The 20,321-nt window shown below is 44.6% G+C and overlaps 1 protein-coding gene across 2 annotated transcripts in view; it reads right to left on the bottom strand.

The window, feature by feature from the left end:
• Positions 1 to 13,519, bottom strand: part of CLMP (CXADR like membrane protein) — a 56,165-nt gene extending 42,646 nt beyond the window's left edge. The window contains exons 1-2 of one of the 2 annotated variants that reach the window (XM_072918146.1): positions 13,367 to 13,519; positions 12,307 to 12,672 (exon numbers count right to left, since the gene is read on the bottom strand). In XM_072918146.1, coding sequence (XP_072774247.1) covers positions 12,307 to 12,334 — 28 coding nt within the window. In that variant the 5' untranslated portion in view covers positions 12,335 to 12,672; positions 13,367 to 13,519. Of the gene's footprint in view, positions 1 to 12,306; positions 12,851 to 13,366 lie in introns of those variants that run through there. The other variant, XM_041720914.2, reaches the window with a different exon arrangement.
• Positions 13,520 to 20,321: the final 6,802 nt, after the last annotated feature.

Genomic DNA, 20,321 nt, shown 5'->3' with positions numbered 1-20,321 from the left:
TATTATAGTGATAATAAAGAAATCGTTCAGCCTTCTGAGCTGGAGTCAGACATCAGCATTTCTTCCCATTGGGTTCACCTGCCTTTACAATAACTGACAAAGGATTTGTGGGCTGCTCTGTGGCTGAGTGACAATAAACATTATTTGAGTGTCACAGCAGCGTCCATCCTGCTGCTGTCCTTGCAGGAAGGGATGGGGCTGGCACAGGTGGCTCCCAGTTGAAACAGAGATTTTTTCGCGTACACTTGAGTTAACAAAATGAATTAAACATTTCAATTTTAGCTTGTAAAATTATGTGCTGAATTTTAACCTTTTACTTAAGAAACCTTTGCCATGGTACAAAGGGCATGGGAAATGCAAATTTCTGAAGCTTTTCGCATAAAGAACAATACCAGGGATGCAAAGAACCCAGATAAAGAAGCTCCTCTGCCTCCAAGCCTGTCAAGACTGACAGATGTACTCAGATAAGCACCAAAAGTACAGCTGCAAAGAGGAAATATCACTTCACAGTGACACCCAACACCTGCAGCCCTGGATAAACAAAAAAAATCAAACTCCCAGCACTCACACAGCACCAGGGGGTGAAGGCAGCGAGAAGCAATCACCCAGCCTGATAAATCTAATTTCCACTTGAAAAGTTAAAAGGTTGTCACATAAAGTTGAGAACCTTTATGCCACGTAAAGCTACATTTCATTTGCTGCTGTTTTGGAAATGTTCAGGCCCAACATCCTAAATGAACTCAGGTTCTTCAAATCTGGCTCCAAACACCACACCAAGCTTGCTGCTCATCCATTTGCAGGATGTACAAAGAGTAAATAAACAACAATGCAACATACAATTAGTAAATAAACATTCATGCAATGTCAATGGCAATGTGTAAATATGTAAATGGTAAATAAACAGTAGTGCACTAGTCAAATTGTAAATATTCATTAATACAGTATTAGTAAAATAAATTATTACGATGGGAATAAAATATGAATACAATATTAATAAAATCTCCTTCTTGCAGAGCCCAGCTCTTGCACCAGGCTGAAGCAAAGGAAGCAGAGAGCTGCAACCCCCCTGCACTCACAGAGCCAACCCAGGGTTTGGTGTCCCTGAAAGTCACTCCAGCTCCCCCAGCAGATATTTTTGTATTCCTGGGCCAAACTCACTGCACCAAATTCTGTGTTTGGTGTCCCTGGGAGTCTCCCAAGCTCCCCCAGCAGATTTTTTGTGTCCCTGGGCCAAACTCGCTGCACCAAACTCAGGGTTTGATGTCCTGAAAGTCACTCAAGCTCTCCCAGCAGAATTTTTGTGTCCCTGGGCCAAACTCACTGCACCAAATTCTTTGTTTTGGTGTCCCTGGGAGTCTCCCAAGCTCTCCCAGCAGATTTTTTGTGTCCCTGGGCCAAACCCATTGCCCCAAATCCAGGGTGTGGTATCCCTGGAAGTCTCCCAAGCTCTCCCAGCAGAATTTTTGTGTTTCTGGGCAAAACTCAGTGCCCCAAATCCTGGGTTTGGTGTTCTTGGGAGTGTCCCAAGCTCTCCCAGCAGAATTTTTGTGTCCCTGGGCCAAACCCATTGCCCCAAATCCTGGGTTTGGTGTTCCTGGGAGTCTCCCAAGCTCTCCCAGCAGATTTTTTGCGTCCCATTTTGTGTCCTGCTCTGCAGGAGCAGCTCCTGTGCACGTTCCTGGGAGGTGGAGCAGCCTGATGAGTGCTAGTGCCAGCCAGAGCCTGGAGAATGAAGCAATTTCCTCAATATTGCTCAACAAGGCAGGATCCAGAGCAGCAGTGCCAGACACCGGCCTCCAGCCTCACTGCAGCGCATCCACCCCGGAATTACAGCTCCAAATCCGCCTCTGCACCTCTCCCCGCAGAGCTTCGGGAAATGCCGCTTTGTTCAGGAAAAAGGGAAAGAAAAAAAAAGGGAAAAATAGAGCCCTGATGTTGGAGAATGTGGCTCCTTTTTTTCCTCTCGTCCCTGGAATTGTGATTGGAAATAATTGGAATGTCACTGGAAGTAATCAGAAGTGACAGTCCCTGGGCTACAAGGCTTTTGCTTCAAGTCTAACGATCCCCCCGCAAAACAAAACCTAAATTTAAACAATGAAGTCATAAAGTGATTTGCCTTCAAGGTTGAAAACCCTGCAATATTTTTTTTTAATAATAAAAAAAAAAAAAAAAAAAAAAAAAGAAGTGCCTGACTGTGGTTCAGTTCAATATTCCGGGCTAGCTGTGTTAGATGAAAGCACAAACACACACAAAGGCACCCTGTGATTTCTGGCCCTACCTGGCCAATAAAAGTCCAAATCTCTGTCAAACATTCCTGTGACCTTTGAAATTCTATCAAATCTGTAAGGAAAACCACAGCCTGAGTAATCTGTGACACTCATCCAGCACCCATCTCAAATATTCCAAGTACTGGAAATCCACCTAATTCCAATATTTTGCTGAAGCACAAAGCGAATGGAATGGAGTAATTATTTTCTTTTCTTTTTTTTTTAACATTTCTGAAAAGGCCTCCTAACAGCCCATTCAGGCACTTAGGGAGAGAATCTGTTCAAAACACCTCACGGCCACAATACACTCCATGTATTTATTAAAAACTTATTTTCCTTTTTCTCATGTGCAGCATGAAGTAATTCAGAGCGCAGGATTTCCTTGTGGGGAGGTTTCTCTGAGAGCACAGCAGCACTTCACACCACGAGTGGAGTTCCTCAGCACAGTGGTGCCAAAAAATCCATTAATACGTGAAAATCTCTTGGGGGAGCTCAAGTGACTTCCAGGAACACCAAAATTTATCACCATTAATATGTGATAAATAAATTAATATAAATAAATTGCTTACTAGGAAATAAGATACTAGATAAATATCTGACTAGAAAATAAAGCTGAGTATTTTAGTTTGGATTCAGCTGTTTGTTAATGATGTGCACATCACTACTGTGCCCACATTTGGGGGGGTATTAGGAGGAAAATCACTTTATGTTAAGTTAAATGAAAATGAATTTAAGTTAGACATGTTCCATCACCATCAGCAGCATGTGTGGGAGTTTCCCTCTGTCTCAGGTGTATTTTAAATGTATTTTGTGCAACGCGGAGTGAACAAAAGCTCTCCCTTGGAGTGACACGTTCTCTCAGAGAGTCGGAGCCGTGCTCATGCCGTGCCTCTAACCCTGCAGGCTGCATTTCAGAGCAGCCTCCCTGCTGCCAGGCAATGGCACAAAACCACCCCAATCCTCATGGACCTTCTCCCTCCAAAGGCAACTCCGCTGCCGGACCCCACCCTGGGTTGTGTGGAGGAAAAGTCTCTCCTCCAAGCCGAGCTTCCAAAGAAAGGCTCAAAAATCTTCTGTTGTTCGGTCTCAAGGCAGTTTATTGCAAGTTATCTAAAAGATTTTCTCCTGGGGCTGCTGTGGTTTGCTCACAGCTCAGGCAGAGGCACACACACACCCTGACATCCTCTCTGACTCCCGACTGCTTCTTCTCTCCCCCTCTGCCCAGGGCTGTGCTGTCTTTTATATGGTACATTACATGTTACATGGGTACAGTTTTTCCCCAATGCCTATTACCTATATTAAATGGTGCTTTTCTATCTTTTATATGGTACATTACATGTTACATGGGTACAGTTTTTCCCCAATGCCCATTACCTATATTAAATGGTGCTTTTCTATCTTTTATATGGTACATTACGTGTTACATGGGTACAGTTTTTCCCCAATGCCCATTACCTGTATTAAATGGTGCTTTTCTACTCTAAACCAATCTGTGAGTGCCAACATCACCAAGAACATGGAGGGAAGAAAGGAGAAAGAGGGAGGACAGGACAGGCCCAAATCCCTCCATCTTAAACCTCTGACCCCCATGTACAAAACCAAAACCCCCTGTACAGCACTCAAAAATTCTTCCCTCTACTTTGTGACTACTTCTACTCTAATATCTAAACTTTTGTGACTTCTTGTTCTTCCTGCAAGGTTGGTAAATCATTCCATGGCTCAACCCCAAAACCACAGCTGTTTCCAGCTGCCTGCCAGGGTCTCAAATGCTTCTGAGCAGGGCTTGGAACCTCCGAAAATGTCTGAGGGACATTTTGAGTTCCGACACTCCACTGCAGGCACTAAGCTGAGCTCCAACCTTTCCACCCAGCCAGGGTTCATTCAGCCTATGCTTTTCCTGCCACACAAAAATCCACCCTGGCAGCTCCCCAGGAGGAGAGAGAGAGGCTGGGGTGGGTATTGATCCTTGTGGGACAGCAGCTCTGACACCCTGGGGCTGGCAAGTTCTCCATTAAACATTTGCCTTTTTTCAGCTGCCAAATGATTTCCTGGAGAAAGGGAAGGAGCAGGGGAGGACAGGGTGGGTTTTATTTTTGGCTTTCTGTCACATCCAGCACCTTGGAGCTGCTCTGTCTCCTTTACAACTTGTTGCAAAGAGGAGCCAGAGCTCACTGGGGAGTCAGATAAATAAACCAAGGTGCCAAGGTGTGGTTTAGGAGAGCCTGGCCTGGTGCCCATCCTCCTTTTCTAGGACTAGGCTATTTCTGGCAAGAAGGAGCAGTTTTATTCTGGGTTGGTGTGGGAGTCCAGAGCTTCCCTCTGGCTGCCCTGGCAGGTCTGGGACCCTGGCAGGGGTCAGAACCCCCCTGGACAGAGCCCCCAGAGACACTGGCTGTGATCTCTGTCCATGGAAAAGAGTTTTCAATCTTACAGGATCAATTACAAGCTCTGAGTGTTTGATATCAGTAATAATTAAGCGTGGCACAGGTGCAAAAGTAAAAATTTAGGATTCTAGATGAGGGGTCCAAAGGGGACAAGATGGAGGAAATTGGGTGTGCCTTGTCCTTTTTCTCCTTCTTCATGCCCTCCATGTTTCACTGTGGTGTTGGCATTTTTCTGTTGGTTCAGGCTGGGGACACACTGTCCAACGTAGGTGACAGATATTGGCACGTTATTGTAAATCCAGCACAGGTAGTTTGTGGTATTTAATGTTTGTACCATCCCACTGAGGGCAGAGCCCCACACGCTGCCCTGCAGGACAGAGCTGCGGCAGGGCAGCAGAACATGTTAGAGATAAACAGAATAAACAACCTTGAAACCAGCACAGACCAATTATGGCTTCTGCTTTGGCAGCGGGGCTGACAGACAGAGACTTTTTGCAAATTTGGAATCATCAATACCTCAGATTCCAGGTTCCTGTTGCACTCAAAGCAAACCCATTTTAGCCCTGGTGGGGCTAAACCAAAAGGGACAGAGCACAGAGGTGGCTGTCACTGTCCCCAGCGATGCTGAGGGGAGGAGAGAGCCCGGGAGATGGAGGAGCTGGAATTCTGCCCTGGTGGCTTCTCCCACATTTTCCATTGTTGTGCTCCCTGCCCAGCCCTGCGCTGTCCTGCCATTGGAGGCTCTACTCACAGACCTCCCTGACCCGGCTTCACCCTTGACTTTTTTGCTGGGCTGCTTCTGTAAACTGAGCATTCCTAAAAACAAATGAAGACACAGCTTTGGGGAAAAAAAAACCCACCAAAAAAAAACCCCCAAAAACCAACAAAAAAAAGCCCAAACACAAAAAAACCCAAAATGAAATAAACCCAAAAAAACCCTAAAACCACAACAACAAAAAATACCTCCTCCCCAAAAAAACAACAACAAACAAACCAAAACCAAACAGTAAAAATAACCAAGACAGACCCATTCATCTTTTCATCAAAGCACACCAAGCTCCTTCTGCACCCAGAGCAGCCTCTTCTGTAGCACAATAAAACACATTTCAGAGTGTGTTTTATTGTGCAGCCTGGGCTAACACAGGGAATTGCTTAATTAGGAGTTTAAGGTGCATTTTGATTAAAATTGTGGGGGAAAGGCACAGAAAGCAGCTTGCAGCACCATTTGTAGCATTGTAACACCAATTTTATTGGTATACACATGATTTATAGTGCAGTGTAAGAAGGATTTAGAAAGAAAATATTCCCCAAATATATTTAAGACTGTTCAGGGGGTCTGTTTTCTGTTCTGAAAACAAATCCCAGACTGCAAAGCTGAATCCCCTACAACACCCTGTGTTTGCCTGGAGGAGAACAGGGCTGCTGCTTGTGATCCTGAGGATAAACACCAGGATCTCTCCGTGCCACTTGTGCAATGGCATTTCTGGGAAGGAGCTTGTACTGCTCTTACACAAAATATCCTTCTGAAGTGGGCCCCCAAACCCAAACCACTAATTCTACATAGAAGAGAAAAAGCCAGCATGGGTAAAAATGCAAAACACCACTTCTTTTCTGTGGGAAATTCAGAAAAGTTGCCTTCCCTCTGGCTATACTTGCCATAAAAATGAATTTTTCTCCACAAATTTGGCTGCTTTTCCTCACCCTGGCAGGTTAGTCTTTTCTCCCTTTTCTTCCACACGGTAAAATGTCGTTTCTGGATAAAAAAACTCCTCCAAAATAATGTTTTTTTGTTTTAGATGATAAAAATCCCAAGTATTTCATATAAAACAAAGCACCACAAGAGAAAAACAGGCAATTTATCGCCAAGTGTCTCGACAGCAAATATTTGATGCAAACCATCCCTGGCTTTGGAAGAACTGGAGTGTCTCAGAGGAGTGTTAACCCTGATATTCTGCCAGAGAGCAACTCAATTATGTCTGGCTCTTCTGAATTCCCCCTGGGGTGCCAAATGGATCCTCTGCTCTCCTTTATTCCCTTTCCTCAGGTATTCCCAGAGCAGTCTGCTAATAAAGACTTGGAATTAAACCCACACTCCTCCAGCAGCCGGAATATCTCACACAGCCCATGTTTTGTTGCCTGCTCTTGGAATTTGAGAGAAATTTTGATCAATTCCACGAAGCTGCCCTGGAGAGAAGAGTCCTTGTTTAAAGCTAAATACAGCACCAAGCTCCCTGCATTCCTTCAGGAGCCAGTGACAAAGGGGAGGTGAAATCAAGACACAAAATCACACACAAAACCTCTTTTCCCAGCTGCAGGTTGGTTGTTTTTTGTTTTTTTTTCTTTTTACACCACTCCTGAGCCAAGATTTGTGCTAAATGGTAGAAAAAAGTGAGCAAAGCCCTTGTACCACCAACATTCAGCACCATGGAACAGTCAAAGGCAAGAGAAGGAGCCAAAGAAAACGAAAATATATCATATATTTGCTATTTTGCAGTTAGCACAGAGAAATTCTCCTTTAGTTTTTGGCAAATAAAGGTTCATAGGCTTTGTTTTAAGCACCCTGAAATCTGTCTCATTTGGGTTTTGGGAAATAAAGGTCCATGAACTTGGTTATAAGCACCCTGAAATCGGCTTCCTTTGGTTTCTGGGAAGTAAGGGTTCATAAGCTTTGCTTTAAGGAACCTGGAAACTCCTTTGGTTTTTGGGAAATAAAGATTCATAAGCTTTGTTTTAAGGAACCTGAAAACTCTCCTTTGGTTTTTGGGAAATAAAGATTCATAAGCTTTGTTTTAAGGAACCTGAAAACTCTCCTTTGGTTTTTGGGAACTAAAGGTTCATAGGTTTTATTTTAAGCACCCTGAAGTCTGTCTCCTTTGCTTTTTGGGAAGTGAAGGTCCACAAGCTTTGTTTTAAGGAACCTGAAAACTCTCCTTTAGTTTTTGGGAAATAAATGTCTACAAGCTTTGTTTTAAGGAACCTGAAAACTCTTCTTTGGTTTTTGGGAAATAAAGGTTCATAAGCTTTGTTTTAAGGAACCTGAAAACCTTCCTTTGGTTTTTGGGAACTAAAGGTCCACAAGCTTTGTTTCCAGCACCCTGAAATCTCTCCTTTGGTTTTTGGGAAATAAAGGTTCATAAGCTTTGTTTTAAGGAACCTAAAAACCCTCCTTTGGTTTTTGGGAACTAAAGGTCCACAAGCTTTGTTCCAAGCACCCTGAAATGTGTCTCCTTTGGTTTCTGGGAAGTAAAGGTTCAAAAGCTTTGCTTTAAGGAACCTGGAAACTCCTTCCTTTGGTTTTTGGGAAGTAAAGGTTCATAGGCTTTGTTCCAAGCACCCCGAAATCTCTCCTTTGGTTTCCACCACCCCAGGGCAGCAGCATCCCAGCGAGTTCCCAATTCCCAGCGCAGTCACTGAGAGCAGGGGCACTTCTTGCAAAACCAACTCCCCCAGTGGGTTTTGCTTTGCCGTGGCCCAGGCTAGGAGGGTTTGGGGAGCAGGATGCCAAGTTCAGGGTTTGCTGAGCTCTCCCAGCAGGGATTTCACCTTTCACAGGAGGGTTTTCCAGCAGAGCAGAGCCCCGGGCAGCCCCAGCTCCGCATCAGCTCGGATTTCCCAGCTACCAGCCCGTGGATACCTGGGCAAATGCCGGCTGTCAGAGGCAATTCCTCACTGCAGCAGGCCCTGCCAGGAGCTGCTCCATAACCTTCTCCCTGTGCAGCAGCAGGAGGAGCTGGGGCTCAGCACAGCAGCGCTGAAAGAGATCCCCGAGATCCCCGAGCGCCGAGGATGAGCTGCTCTGCAGGGCTCCAGCTCTGAGCAGCAGCCCAGAGTGACAGCCTGGACTGACAGACAGCCCGGACTGACAGCCTGGACTGACAGACAGCCTGGACTGACAGACAGCCTGGACTGACAGACAACCTGGACTGTCAGACAGCCCAGACTTACAGACAGCCCAGAATGATACCCCAGACTGACAGACAGCCTGGACAGACAGACAGCCCAGAGTGACACCCTGGACTGACACCCTGGACTGACAGACACCCCAAATTGACAGCCCAGACTGACAGACACCCCAGAATGACACCCCAGATTGACACCCCAGACTGACAGACAGCCTGGACAGACAGACAGCCCAGAGTGACACCCTGGACTGACACCCCAGACTGACAGACACCCCAGAATGACACCCCAGAATGACAGACATCCCAGACTGACACCCCAGATTGACACCCCAGACTGACAGACACCCCAGACTGACAGACATCACAGACTGACAGACACCCCAGACTGACACCCCAGACTGACAGACACCCCAGACTGACACCCCAAACTGACAGAAACCCCAGACTGACACCCCGGACTGACACCCCGGACTGACAGACAGCCCAGACTGACAGCCCAGACTGACAGACACCCCAGACTGACACCCCAGACTGACAGACACCCCAGACTGACAGACACCCCAGACTGACAGACAGCCCAGACTGACAGACAGCCCAGACTGACAGACACCCCAGACTGACAGCCCAGACCGACAGCCCAGCTCCCAGGGGCACAGAGTCACTGTGTGTGCCCGTTTTGCTGCACTGTGGCGGGTGACCCCAGCGCTGCAGGAAGGGCTCGGTGCCCACAGCAGGGTGGCAGCGAGGTGGGTGAGGGGCTGGGCTGGGCACATCTCCTGCTTTGATCCCCAAAGGCAGCAGCTCCTGCAGGGCAGAGTGCTCACAGCAGCTAGCAGCTGGGGAAAGCACCAGGAACCAGGGACAGCACCAGAAACCAGGGACAGACACCAGAAACCAGGGACAGCACCAGAAACCAGGGACAGAGCACCAGAAACCAGTGACAGCATCAGAAACCAGTGACAGCACCAGAAACCAGTGACAGAGCACCAGAAACCAGTGACCAAGCACTGAAAACCCATGACCAAGCACCAAAAACCAGTGACAGAACACCAGAAATCAGTGACAGAACACCAGAAACCAGTGACCAAACACTAAAAACCAGTGACAGCACTAGAAACCAGTGACAAAGTGCAAACAACCAGTGACAGAGCACCAAAAACCAGTGACCAAGCACCAAACACCCGTGACAGAGCACAAAAAACCAGTGACAGAGCACCAGAAACCAGTGACAGAGCACCAGAAACCAGTGACAAAGCACGGCATGCAAATAATCACCCCTGTGAGATCTTCCGACCACGAGAAAAATCAGCTTTTTCCTTAGTTGTTGGGTCATTAAAAATGTTCATGATTGACTTGGAGTGGGGTAAAGGCAGAGATTTCCCACCCCATAAAATTTAAACCAATTCAGGAACACATTTCAATGAAAGCATTGGCTGCTTCTTTACTGGGTGAAAAATGCAACATCCTATTACGAACTTTTTCCACTCTGAAGTGAAGAACCACTTCAAAATTCCGCTTTTCAAGGGTGCAGTGTGTTACAAAGGGAGTTGGTGACGCTTGACTCTCACTCCTCAGCTGGCCACACTCATGTCAAACTTACAGGGCCACCTTCCCCTCCTCAGCCTCTCCTGGCAAAGTGAGCTCTTGTCCACACTCAGCCAACTCTTTCATCTTGTCCTGTTTTAATAAAGTCTCCCTCAAAGAAATTGCCTCCTGTTTCCTGTCTCCTCACACAGCTGCTCGTGTGCCCCAAAGAGGTAAACAGTGGAAAAGACAAGATTTGTGTATATTAGCCACGTTATTGGGATGTTTAATGATGAAAACACAAACTTTCCTCTCAAGGCTTCTCTAAAACCGTTTTATTTTCCACATTAGTCTTCACTTTATCAGAGAAAAAAAAAATAGCAAGACGTCACTGGCAGTTCTGTAGATTTTTACTGCAGAAAATCCAGGCTTTAGCCAGCAAATCAGACTCCCCAACCTCCTTTTGTTCAGGAGGATCCAGGAACAGGGAACCACAACTTTTCCTAACTTTTCCCTGGACTTGCTTTTAATATTGGTGAACGAAGCTGGACAAGGAGCAGAAAGACCAAATCCTCTGCTGGCAGGGCAGGTAAAGCTCAGGGGGCAGCTCAGTGACCACTGTAGGACCAGGAAACAAAACACTGCAGGTTTTGCTCTGAGTTTTGAAGACAATTCTCCCCTCACCAGTGCTTGGACAGGAGAATCTGAGAAACCTGACTCCAGGTGAGGGCAAAGTGTCTTTTCCTGGGCATTGCTGTGTTCCTGTCACAGTGGGGATGCTGAGAACACATTGATAATTTAAATTCTCCATTCCAGGAAGGCTTTCTGCCTTCCTTAGCAAACACCTGTCTTGTAAACCAAGACAATTGATAAAGTTTTGTAGATAAAAGTAACAAAGGTAGTCATATTACACACAAACCCACGTTTTCTGCAGCAACAGTTTGTTCCTTTCACTCCAACCCTTCAGCATATTGGAATATGAACAGGATCAAAGACTGCAATCCCGTTGTTTCCATCAGCAAGGTGAGCAACCAACCCCCCTGTGTCCCCAATTTCCACAGAGCCACTTCCCAAAGGGCTGTGCTGCTCCTGGCCCTGCTCTCCCAGGCACTCCCCACCCCAGGAGAGGCACAAATGGCCAGGGCAGATGTGCAGGCCAGGGCAGATGTGCAGGCCAGGGCAGATGTGCAGGCACCAAGTGCTGCCTGCAGTGCCCAGATCCCCCAGCACAGAGGAAACCTGTGCTGACAGCAACGCCCAGGGCAAAAACCACTTCTCCATTTACCAGCAGCTGCACTAACTGATCACCAAACCTCCCTCTCCAGTCCACATTCCACACCTGGTGGCCTTAAACTAGGTTTTCCCTGCCACAATCCTTGAGAGATGTTCAAAAATCCCATTTGTGCCCCGAGCCCTGGCGCTCAGCTCCTGCCAGGGAGGCAGAGCCCAGCCCTTTGTCACACCTGGGCCCAGGTGGCAGCTCACAGCGGCCCTGGCATGGCCAGGCTTTGCCCTGGTGCCTGGCACAGGATGGGGTGAGCAGGAGGGGGGCACAGTTCCCTGCTCACCCCTGCAGGAGCCCCCCAACTCTTTTCCCTCCAGCTTTCCTTTTCCACCTTCTTTTTCTATTCCCTGCTCCTCTCCTCCTCAACAAATCAGCCCCTCTCTTTTCTCTCCTTTTTCTCTTCCCCTCCTTTCAGCAGCCCTTTCTCTCCTTCCCCCCTTCTTGCATCCTTTTCTCCCCCAACTGCTCCCTGCTGCACTCCAACACATCTGTTTCCAATCTTAGCCACCCATCGCAAACAATAACCCCTTTTTCTTTCCAACATCGGAACGATTCAGCACAGTTACACAAATTTGACACTCTGCCTGAAACAAAGACATTTTATTCACCTTGTTTTGCCCAAGAGGTCCAAGCCCCTCTCTCCTTTATCCCTGAAAAGCGCTGCTCTCTTCAAACAAGAAACACACATTTCCAAACGAGTCTGTTTGACCAGCACTTTTTAAAATTAATCCAGATAATCAGAGATCTCTGGCTGTCAACCTGCTCATAAAGCGACCAGAAAAGGATCAGAGCTCAAACACCACTGAAAATACAGTTTTCCATAAAAGTTTCCTCGTTACAAACCCCTTTTCTCCAGCTCACCAGAAATGAATTTCAGGCACACGGAGCAGCCTCGTGGAAGTTTGATTAAATCAAAAGCGTGCAACACCAAAAAGCCAACCTACCTAAAAAGAGGATTGAAAATGCAGACATTCCGTCTCCCAGCAAGAGGGAATTTTCCTCCCTTTTTCTTCCTCTCTCCCAAGGACGGCAGGCAGACCTGCAGAGGATTTAAAGGACCGCCTCTGGAATGCACTGAGGGTAATTGCATCCATGTGCCAGAAAAAGAACCAACTTCACTCTTTCTTCCCTCCTGCTATTCATCCCCTGCTCCATCTTCCATCCACATCCAACCTGACATTTTTATTTCTTTTCTTTTTTCTTTTGAGGGGCTGCAAATTCAGGGCCCGTGGAGTTTCTGGGGGAGAAAGAAGCAGAGGCAGCACGGCGAGGACTTCACATCCACGGCAGCACAGAACAGTTTTGCCTGTCTGGAGAGGAGAGAAGCAGGGGGAAAACACTGAGCTCAATGTTCACCACATGGCTGCCTCCCACTGGAGCCCCTCCCTGCCATCAGCTGGGATTAATAGTGAAGACCAGTCATGTGGGTGAGGTAGAGCTGATTTCCAGCAAGAATACAGATATTTAACAGAGAAACGAGAGGATTTCTCCAGTGGCAAAACAGTTAAGTTTGGAGGCAGAAAAAAAAAAAAAAAAAAAAAAAAAAAAAAAAAAAAGAAAAAAAATCAGATTCGACACTCAGGGGTTGGAGGGAGACTCTTGGAAAAAGCTCCTCAGGAGGATAAACACTCTTCTGGATGCATTGGCTTTGGGCTCTGTTCTGCAGCGTAAATTGGGGATTTCAGACTCGCTGGAACCCTCGCTCTGCCTGCTGCGTGGTTTTCTTTTTGTGTTTTTAGGAGAGAACGAAATCCCCTAAAAACGGGTTTCATTTCACGTCGTAGCTGCGCTTCACCGATGAGGGCAGAGCTCAATCAAGCAGAAATTGGTGCCTACGGGCTGTGAGTTTTAACTCCCTCCCAAAGGGCATTTTAAGGCACACAGAGACACCTTTACAGCCCAGCTTCAGCTTCACCCTCGTGCAGGGGAGCAAGATTTTAAAATTACCCCATAAGGAAACCCCCAGCCCACACAGCAGAAGGGAAATAAAGCAGATTTACCCACCTCGGTGCTTGGGAACACAGAGCAGAAATTCCTCCCCTCAGAACAGTTATGAAAGTGTTTGTAAAGCCTCGAGGAAAGCAGCAAACCATGGGCAAGGCTGCCAGCCTGTGGTTTGGGACATCACACTCCAGTTTTCCAAGCTTTCCTGCCTTTTTTCATGTAACTCCACCCACACAACATTTCTCTATACTTTCCCCAAAAAATCAGGGCTAAAATGCTGCTCAGCAATGAAAACAAACCTTGTGCAGAGCCAGGAGCTGGACTCAGTGATCCTTTTGGCCACCTTCAGTTCAGGATATTGTGTTTTTGATGAAATACAGGAGTATTTATGAAGCCTTCAGTGAGGGGCAGAACTCTTGGAAGCCCTGAAGGAATTTGGTGCCTTTGGTGTTGATGAGCTCTGTAGGTATTTATGGGAAGATAACAAAGATCGAAACCTAGATCTTTGAAACCTAGAATGAAAATCAAACCCTAGATTTGGATAGATCCAGGGAGAATAAGAGAGATAAAAATCATCTTTCTGCATCCAGTTTCATCCAAGTATTGTTTGCCCCTCCTGGCCTCAGATGGAGACAGGAGCAGCATTTGGCTCCTTCTCTCCAGAACCAATTTTCTCTCTTTATCACAATGTTTTAAACATTATTTTTAGCTAATATAGCCTGATTATCCAAATCTAATCTAGATTAGGTGGATATCACCATTCCCACAGAGCAGCTCTGTCCATCCCACATAACCAAATCCCAAGGTTCCTCCAGAACTTTTCCTCACAGGCTTGACCAAACCTGCTGCTGGTTTCCCTAATGAATGCACCTAAAACCCCCTTGATTCTCAGAGCAGGACAGGAATCAATGGAGAAAAATTCATCTTTTTCTGCAGGCCAGGCAGCACTGAGCTTGTCTCTGTGCATTACGAGTGTGACAGAAGATGTCCCTGGCTCTGCTGTGAATTCCCTGATGGATTTAATAGGATCAATTCCTCCCCAGGGAGAGGGAGAGGAGTGCTGGCACCCTGCACTGCCTGCCCAGCCTCCCCCCGATGAAACTTCATTTGTAAATGAGGTTTACAGGTTTTAAACTTGATTTAAAAATAAAGTTTTGTTTGCCCCTCTGTCCTGGTTTGGGGCAATTTTAGGAGAAAAACCTCTAAGGGGGTTTCCTCTAGAAAAACAAATTCACATCCCGGAGGGCCGGGGTGTGCAGGCGAGGAGGGTGGAGGGTGGAAAGGGAGGTCCAGGTGCAGGAAAAATCTTCTTTTCTTCATCCTCATCCCATTCCACAGCCTGTTCCCACATCACCTCCTCCTGTGGGGTGCACTGGGGGTTCTCCCTCTGATTTTGGGCTCCTGCAGGAGTTGCAGTGAGGGCAGGACCAGGACAGAGGTGCTGCTCACCCACACATCCTCTGCTGCTTCTGTTTTGGGGGAAAAGCTCCTCTCTGCAGCTCTTTGTGCTTCCAGAGGGGAGGAATTCCTTCCAGGAGGTCTGGGACAGCTCTCAGCTGCTGCTCCATGGGAGATGGATCAGGAATTCTCACCAGGGAGAGCAGGGGAAGGGAAATTGATGTTGGAGATAATCATGAAAGCAAAAAGTTTTGTAAAAAACTGTGATAAACTGAATTAGTTTTTCGGCATTCCAGAGTTCCTGTACTGCTGTTGACAGAGCCCAACCTTTAAACTCAGATTAAAACACCTGGCTACAAAAATCTGCAGAAATCCTCTTGGGCCACAGAGCAGTTTTTGTTGAGCTTCCTCAGTTTCAGCCCCTTGACCCTTGGATGACCAAACCTTTATGGAAACACACTCCCTTAAATCTTCAATCTTAAATTTTCAATCTCCAATCTTCAATCTCCAATCTCCAATCTTCAATCTTCAATCTCCAATCTTCAATCTTCAATCTTCAATCTTCAATCTTCAATCTTCAACCTCAAATCTCCCACCCCAAGAGCCTGCCCAGCACAGTTTTCCATGGTTTTATGCCCCACCTAGCAAGTGTGGGGACTCTTTCTCTAATCCCAACTGATATTTTTTGTCAATCAAATTTATTCTTTTCACTTTGTTCTTCCTCCTCCAAGGAAACTCTTTGAGCCTGAGCTGGCCCCCAGTGCTGCAGAGGGTCTCATTCTCTTCTCAGTGGTGTTTTAGTGTCCCCACCACCCAAAACTTATCCAAAAGCTGCATTTTCTCCCCAAAACTCCCATTATTGCTGCTGACTGCCCCCCTTGTGCTGATTTGTTTTTGTCTCTTCTCCAAGATTCCCTGTATCAGCTTCCCTCACTCAGTTTTAATGATCTGAGCAGCTTCTTGATAAAGTCACTAAAAGAACAAAATTCATTCATTGCTTTGAATCTCTTGAGCAAAAAAACCCATTTCTGCTCTGGTTTTGGGGTTGCAACTGAAATAAAGCACCAAGAACACAAAGAGGGGAAAAAAAAAACCCAAATGACACAAACAAACCTCAAAACAGACAACAAAAAATGTTAGGGGAGAAATAAAACCCTTCACACAGATTTCTTTTCACAATCAGCCACTGGAGGAAAGGCTGATTTGTGTTTTTGCATTTGTATTTGTGATTTTGTATTTGTATTTTGTGGGAGCCAGACCTTGCTTTGTAAAGCAGTTGCTGTTGAAGGAGCTCTCCTCCCTCAGCCAGGCTTCAATAATTGATTAAAAAAGCACAATTATTCATTTAGTATCAGTAGGAAAACATCCCTTCGATGAGGCTCAGCACTCACAGTGTCAGTAAATGCATTTGAAGGAAAAACCAACTGAAAAGCTCTTTAAAGCTCCAGCTCAGAGCTCAGTGCACAGAGCTCCAAGGTTTATTTTTCTTTCTTTGAGGGGAAAACACCCCTATTATTTTTTATAGTCTTATTTTCCTCTGTGAGGCTGTAACTTGGTAGAGTAAAAATAAATTGTTCCTCACACAAAGAAAGAGTATTTTTTATCTCCTAACTTCACGCTGATGCTTCAAAAATAAAGAGCTGAGCACAAACCTGTTACACAGAATCTTTACTAGAAAGCAAACCAGGTCAAAACCTACAAGGTTGAATTTTTATCACCATAAAATCCTGAAATATTTGTACAGTACAAGACCTTTGTTTACAAGCCAAGCTCTAAGAACACTCCTGAGAAGAAAACATCACCCACTGGTCTAAAAAATGCACCAAGGCATCATAAGCAAACAAGAAATTCTCTTTTTTTTCAAGTTTCAGGCCCCAGCTACAAGGAAAAATGTGAGGGTGCAGAGGAATGCAGGTGTGGGGTTCAGGGGATTAAACAGGGAGGGTCAGGGGACAAGTGGCAAAAAAAAAAATAAATTAATGGCTTGTAAGCCTGAAGGTCTTAATTTTTTAATTAATATAGCCATGAATTGAAATGTAATAATAATAGAAAGTGTTGTAGGAAAAGCTGAATAAACTGGCCAGGAAGAGGAATTTATGTGGAAGTAATGGCTCAGAAAAAGACAAATTGTTTCTTTTAGTGCAAGGTAAAATCCTTGGATTTTTTTTAACAAGGAATTACTTTTTTCCTAACTGTGCTGGGGAAGGATTTGAGTGCATAAACTGAATTTAATTGAGAGTAAAATAGAGGAAAACAGAAAGAAAGAGGCTGAAGAAGGACTGAAGAAGGTGTCACTGGGCCTAAAGCTCAGCTCAAGGAGGTTTGGGTGGCTGAGGAGTTTTTCTTGGGACTTCTGAGCATTATTTCTCTTATATTTGTCATTTATTCAGTTGTTTCTCTTATATTTCTCATTTATTCAGTTGTTTCTTTTGTACTTCACATTTATCCAGACAGCAAATTCAATCAATAATTAAATAATTAAAGAAGGTGCTCCATGGCTTGGTGCAGCTTTCTGCCAGAGAAATGAGGGAAGACAAAGATGCTGCTCTACGTGGTGCTGCTAAAATCCCTTTCCCGAGCATTTTATTTCATTTTATATTGCTCTATAAAAGGTGATTTTTCAAACAAATATTTTGATAACTTAAATGTAAATTTGAAGCTCCTTGTGAACAGAATTATAATAATTCCCTAAAATTAAGAATAAAATCACTATATACTTCTGAATTGCTCTCAGGTAACTTTTGTCCAAGTTCTCCCTTCTAAACTCTGCTCTGGTAAACACCAGACTGAAGTTTACATTCCTGACCACTTCCATCACAGGATGCAATTCCTGGGACAGGCTTTGGCCAGCTGCCTGTGGAAAAGTAAATCCTTTGCTTTGGTTAACAGAATGCGAAATGTTTTGGCTAAAAAACTGTTTTACTCTTAATATTAGAACATATTATTTAGAAGAGCTGACATTGAAAAGAAGCATTTTTGAAAAAAGAGAAATGAAGGGGAGAGCTTTGTGAATTTTCCTATCAATGCCCTGAGCCCCACTCTGATTCTCCTTAATTTGTCATTTATTCCATTATTTCTCTCATATTTGTCATTTACTCTGTTGTTTATCTTAAATTTCTCTTTTATTCAGTTGTTTCTCTTATATTTGTTATTTATTTAGTGGTTTCTCTTGTGTTTCTCATTTATTCAGTTGTTTCTCTTATATTTGTCATTCATTCAGTTATTTCTCTTATATTTCTCTTATATTTCTCATTTATTCAGTTGTTTCTCTTATATTTCTTATTTATTCAGTTATTTCTTTTGTATTTCTCATATATTCAGTTCTTTCTCTTGTATTTCTCATTTATTCAGTAGTTTTTCTCATATTTGCCATTTCTCTTGCATTTCTCATTTATTCAGGTTTTTTTCTCTTATAGTTCTCTTTTGTTCAGTTGCTCCTGTTGTATTTCTCAATTATTCAGTTGTTTCTCTTATATTTCTCATTTATCCAGTTGTTTCTCTTGTATTTCTCATTTATTCAATTGTTTCTCCTGTGTTTCTCAATTATTCAGTTGTTTCTCTTATATTTCTCATTTATCCAGTTGTTTCTCTTGTATTTCTCATTTATTCAGTTGTTTCTCTTGTATTTCTCATTCTTTCAGTTGTTTCTCCTGTATTTCTAATTTATTCAATTGTTTCTCTTGTATTTCTCATTTATTCAGTTGTTTCTCCTGTATTTCTCATTTATTCACCCTCAGGGAAGGTGGGGGGAGGATCCAGCAGGTCGTTTCCCGTGGGATGGTCCCACACCCCTGCCCTCTCCACTCCTGCTCTCTGTTTAATTGTGCTGCTCACCCCAGTGTCACTCCTCTATTTAATCACTGCAATTATTGGATTCTTGTTGCACTCATACATAAAGGAGGACAACTCTGAGTTATTTCTTCTACGATTTCCTGAAATCCCTGAGATTTTTGCCTAAACTCAATTTTTTGATATTTAAGGAAGGTACCTACAAATGGGAGGCCTCCAAGCTGTTAAAAAAACCGCTGTATCCATTACCAAATCCTGATTTTCAGCCTGGTTTTAATGAGTTTGCCTGCCCATATGCTCCAAAACCTGCAGGGCCCGGCCGCAGCCCCACGTGCAGCGATGCTGTCGCACACTCATGCATAGCTGAGCTGCATCATCCCTCAGCTCTGTGCTGCAGCTGCTCCAGGCCAATGTCCTGCGAGGTGATGTTTAAATCATGCCAGCTAAGATCACCATTTAACGGGTATCACTGATTTAATGTGAAGAGTGAGGAGTGAGGGCTCCCGAGCCGCTCTTTGGGCTCCTGTCAGGAGCCAGCGCGGGCACGGCCGCGGTGACACCGACTCTGCCGGGCTGAGGGACACTTGGGAAGCTTCCAGCTCACTCCCCAAACCTCTCCTGACAGCCCCGAGTGCACAATCCAAACCTTTTAAACCCAGAGGACACTGGAGAGGAGAGAGGAAATCCTCAATGAGCACAAGGGATCTGTGATGGTTTCTTCTGCCGTTGCTGATCTCTTCATGGTCTTTGGTCATATGTATATTTGTTGTATACACAGGCAAACCCAATGGGAAGAAATGCTGATATCTGACTCAATTTCTTTATTATAACAATGCTAAAATACATTAATATTCTATATAAAAGGAGGATACTAAAATTACATACTATTTTCTCTGACCCTATCTCTGTCTCTGACTTAATGAGAACCTATCGGAAAAAAATTAAAGGAAAAAATATATCAACTCAAACTTTTTCAGAAGTTTCTAGTTCTTTGACTTTTTTTACTATGTTTGTATTTATTAGTGTGTGTGCATTTAGCACAAAAGAAGAATACTTTTTCCCTATGCACAGCATATCCTAAACTGTTTGAAAACCCTTAAGGCTTTTCTAATTTAGAATTACTTTGACCTATAAATTTTGGTTTAGGGGCAAAGGTGAGGTGCTGTTTTGTTTTTCTTAGCCAGTATGTCCCTGGACCAGGTATCACTGCTGGGTTCTTACAGGTACTGCCAGATGCAGAGACACAGGTTAACCTGCTCATGCTTGGGCTCGAACAGACTGAGGTACCACATTCTCTTTGCAAGGAGATTCCTGACAATGTGATAGGCAAGCAAAGTCCACTTCACATCTGAAAAAGAGATTCAAAACATGCCAATATTAATATATACATATTTACATGCCATCAAGAAAATCAATGTTACCCCTTACCTATATTATTTTAAAAGTCAACTTAATTAGCTGATCTTGTCTCTAACTCTAACACAACTGGTGACCCTCTCTGAGAGCCCAGCCCCAGGTGGGTTGGATTGGCCACCAGGCTCAAACAATCCTCACCAGAATCCAACCAAGCATCACCCCAGGGAAACAATTCTCCAAACACATTCCAGAAAACCAAGATGAGTTTGCTCCTGTTTCTTGGCAGCCAAATGACAATAGCCAAGCATCTCAAAGGAAACCAGTTTTTTTGTCATGGTCCCAGCAGAAAGGCAGGAAGCAGAAGGATCTCCGTCCCCTGTGCACAGAAATATTCATGAAGATGTGGAAATTGCTAGACTGGAGTGAGAGCACTCCATCAATAAATAAAGAACATCAGTATCTTATCACATTC

Source organism: Taeniopygia guttata, chromosome 24 (assembly GCF_048771995.1).
Source record: "Taeniopygia guttata chromosome 24, bTaeGut7.mat, whole genome shotgun sequence".
Lineage (NCBI taxonomy): Eukaryota > Metazoa > Chordata > Aves > Passeriformes > Estrildidae > Taeniopygia > Taeniopygia guttata.
Note: the sequence above shows the minus strand (reverse complement) of the source record. Positions and strands in the feature narration are given on the sequence as shown.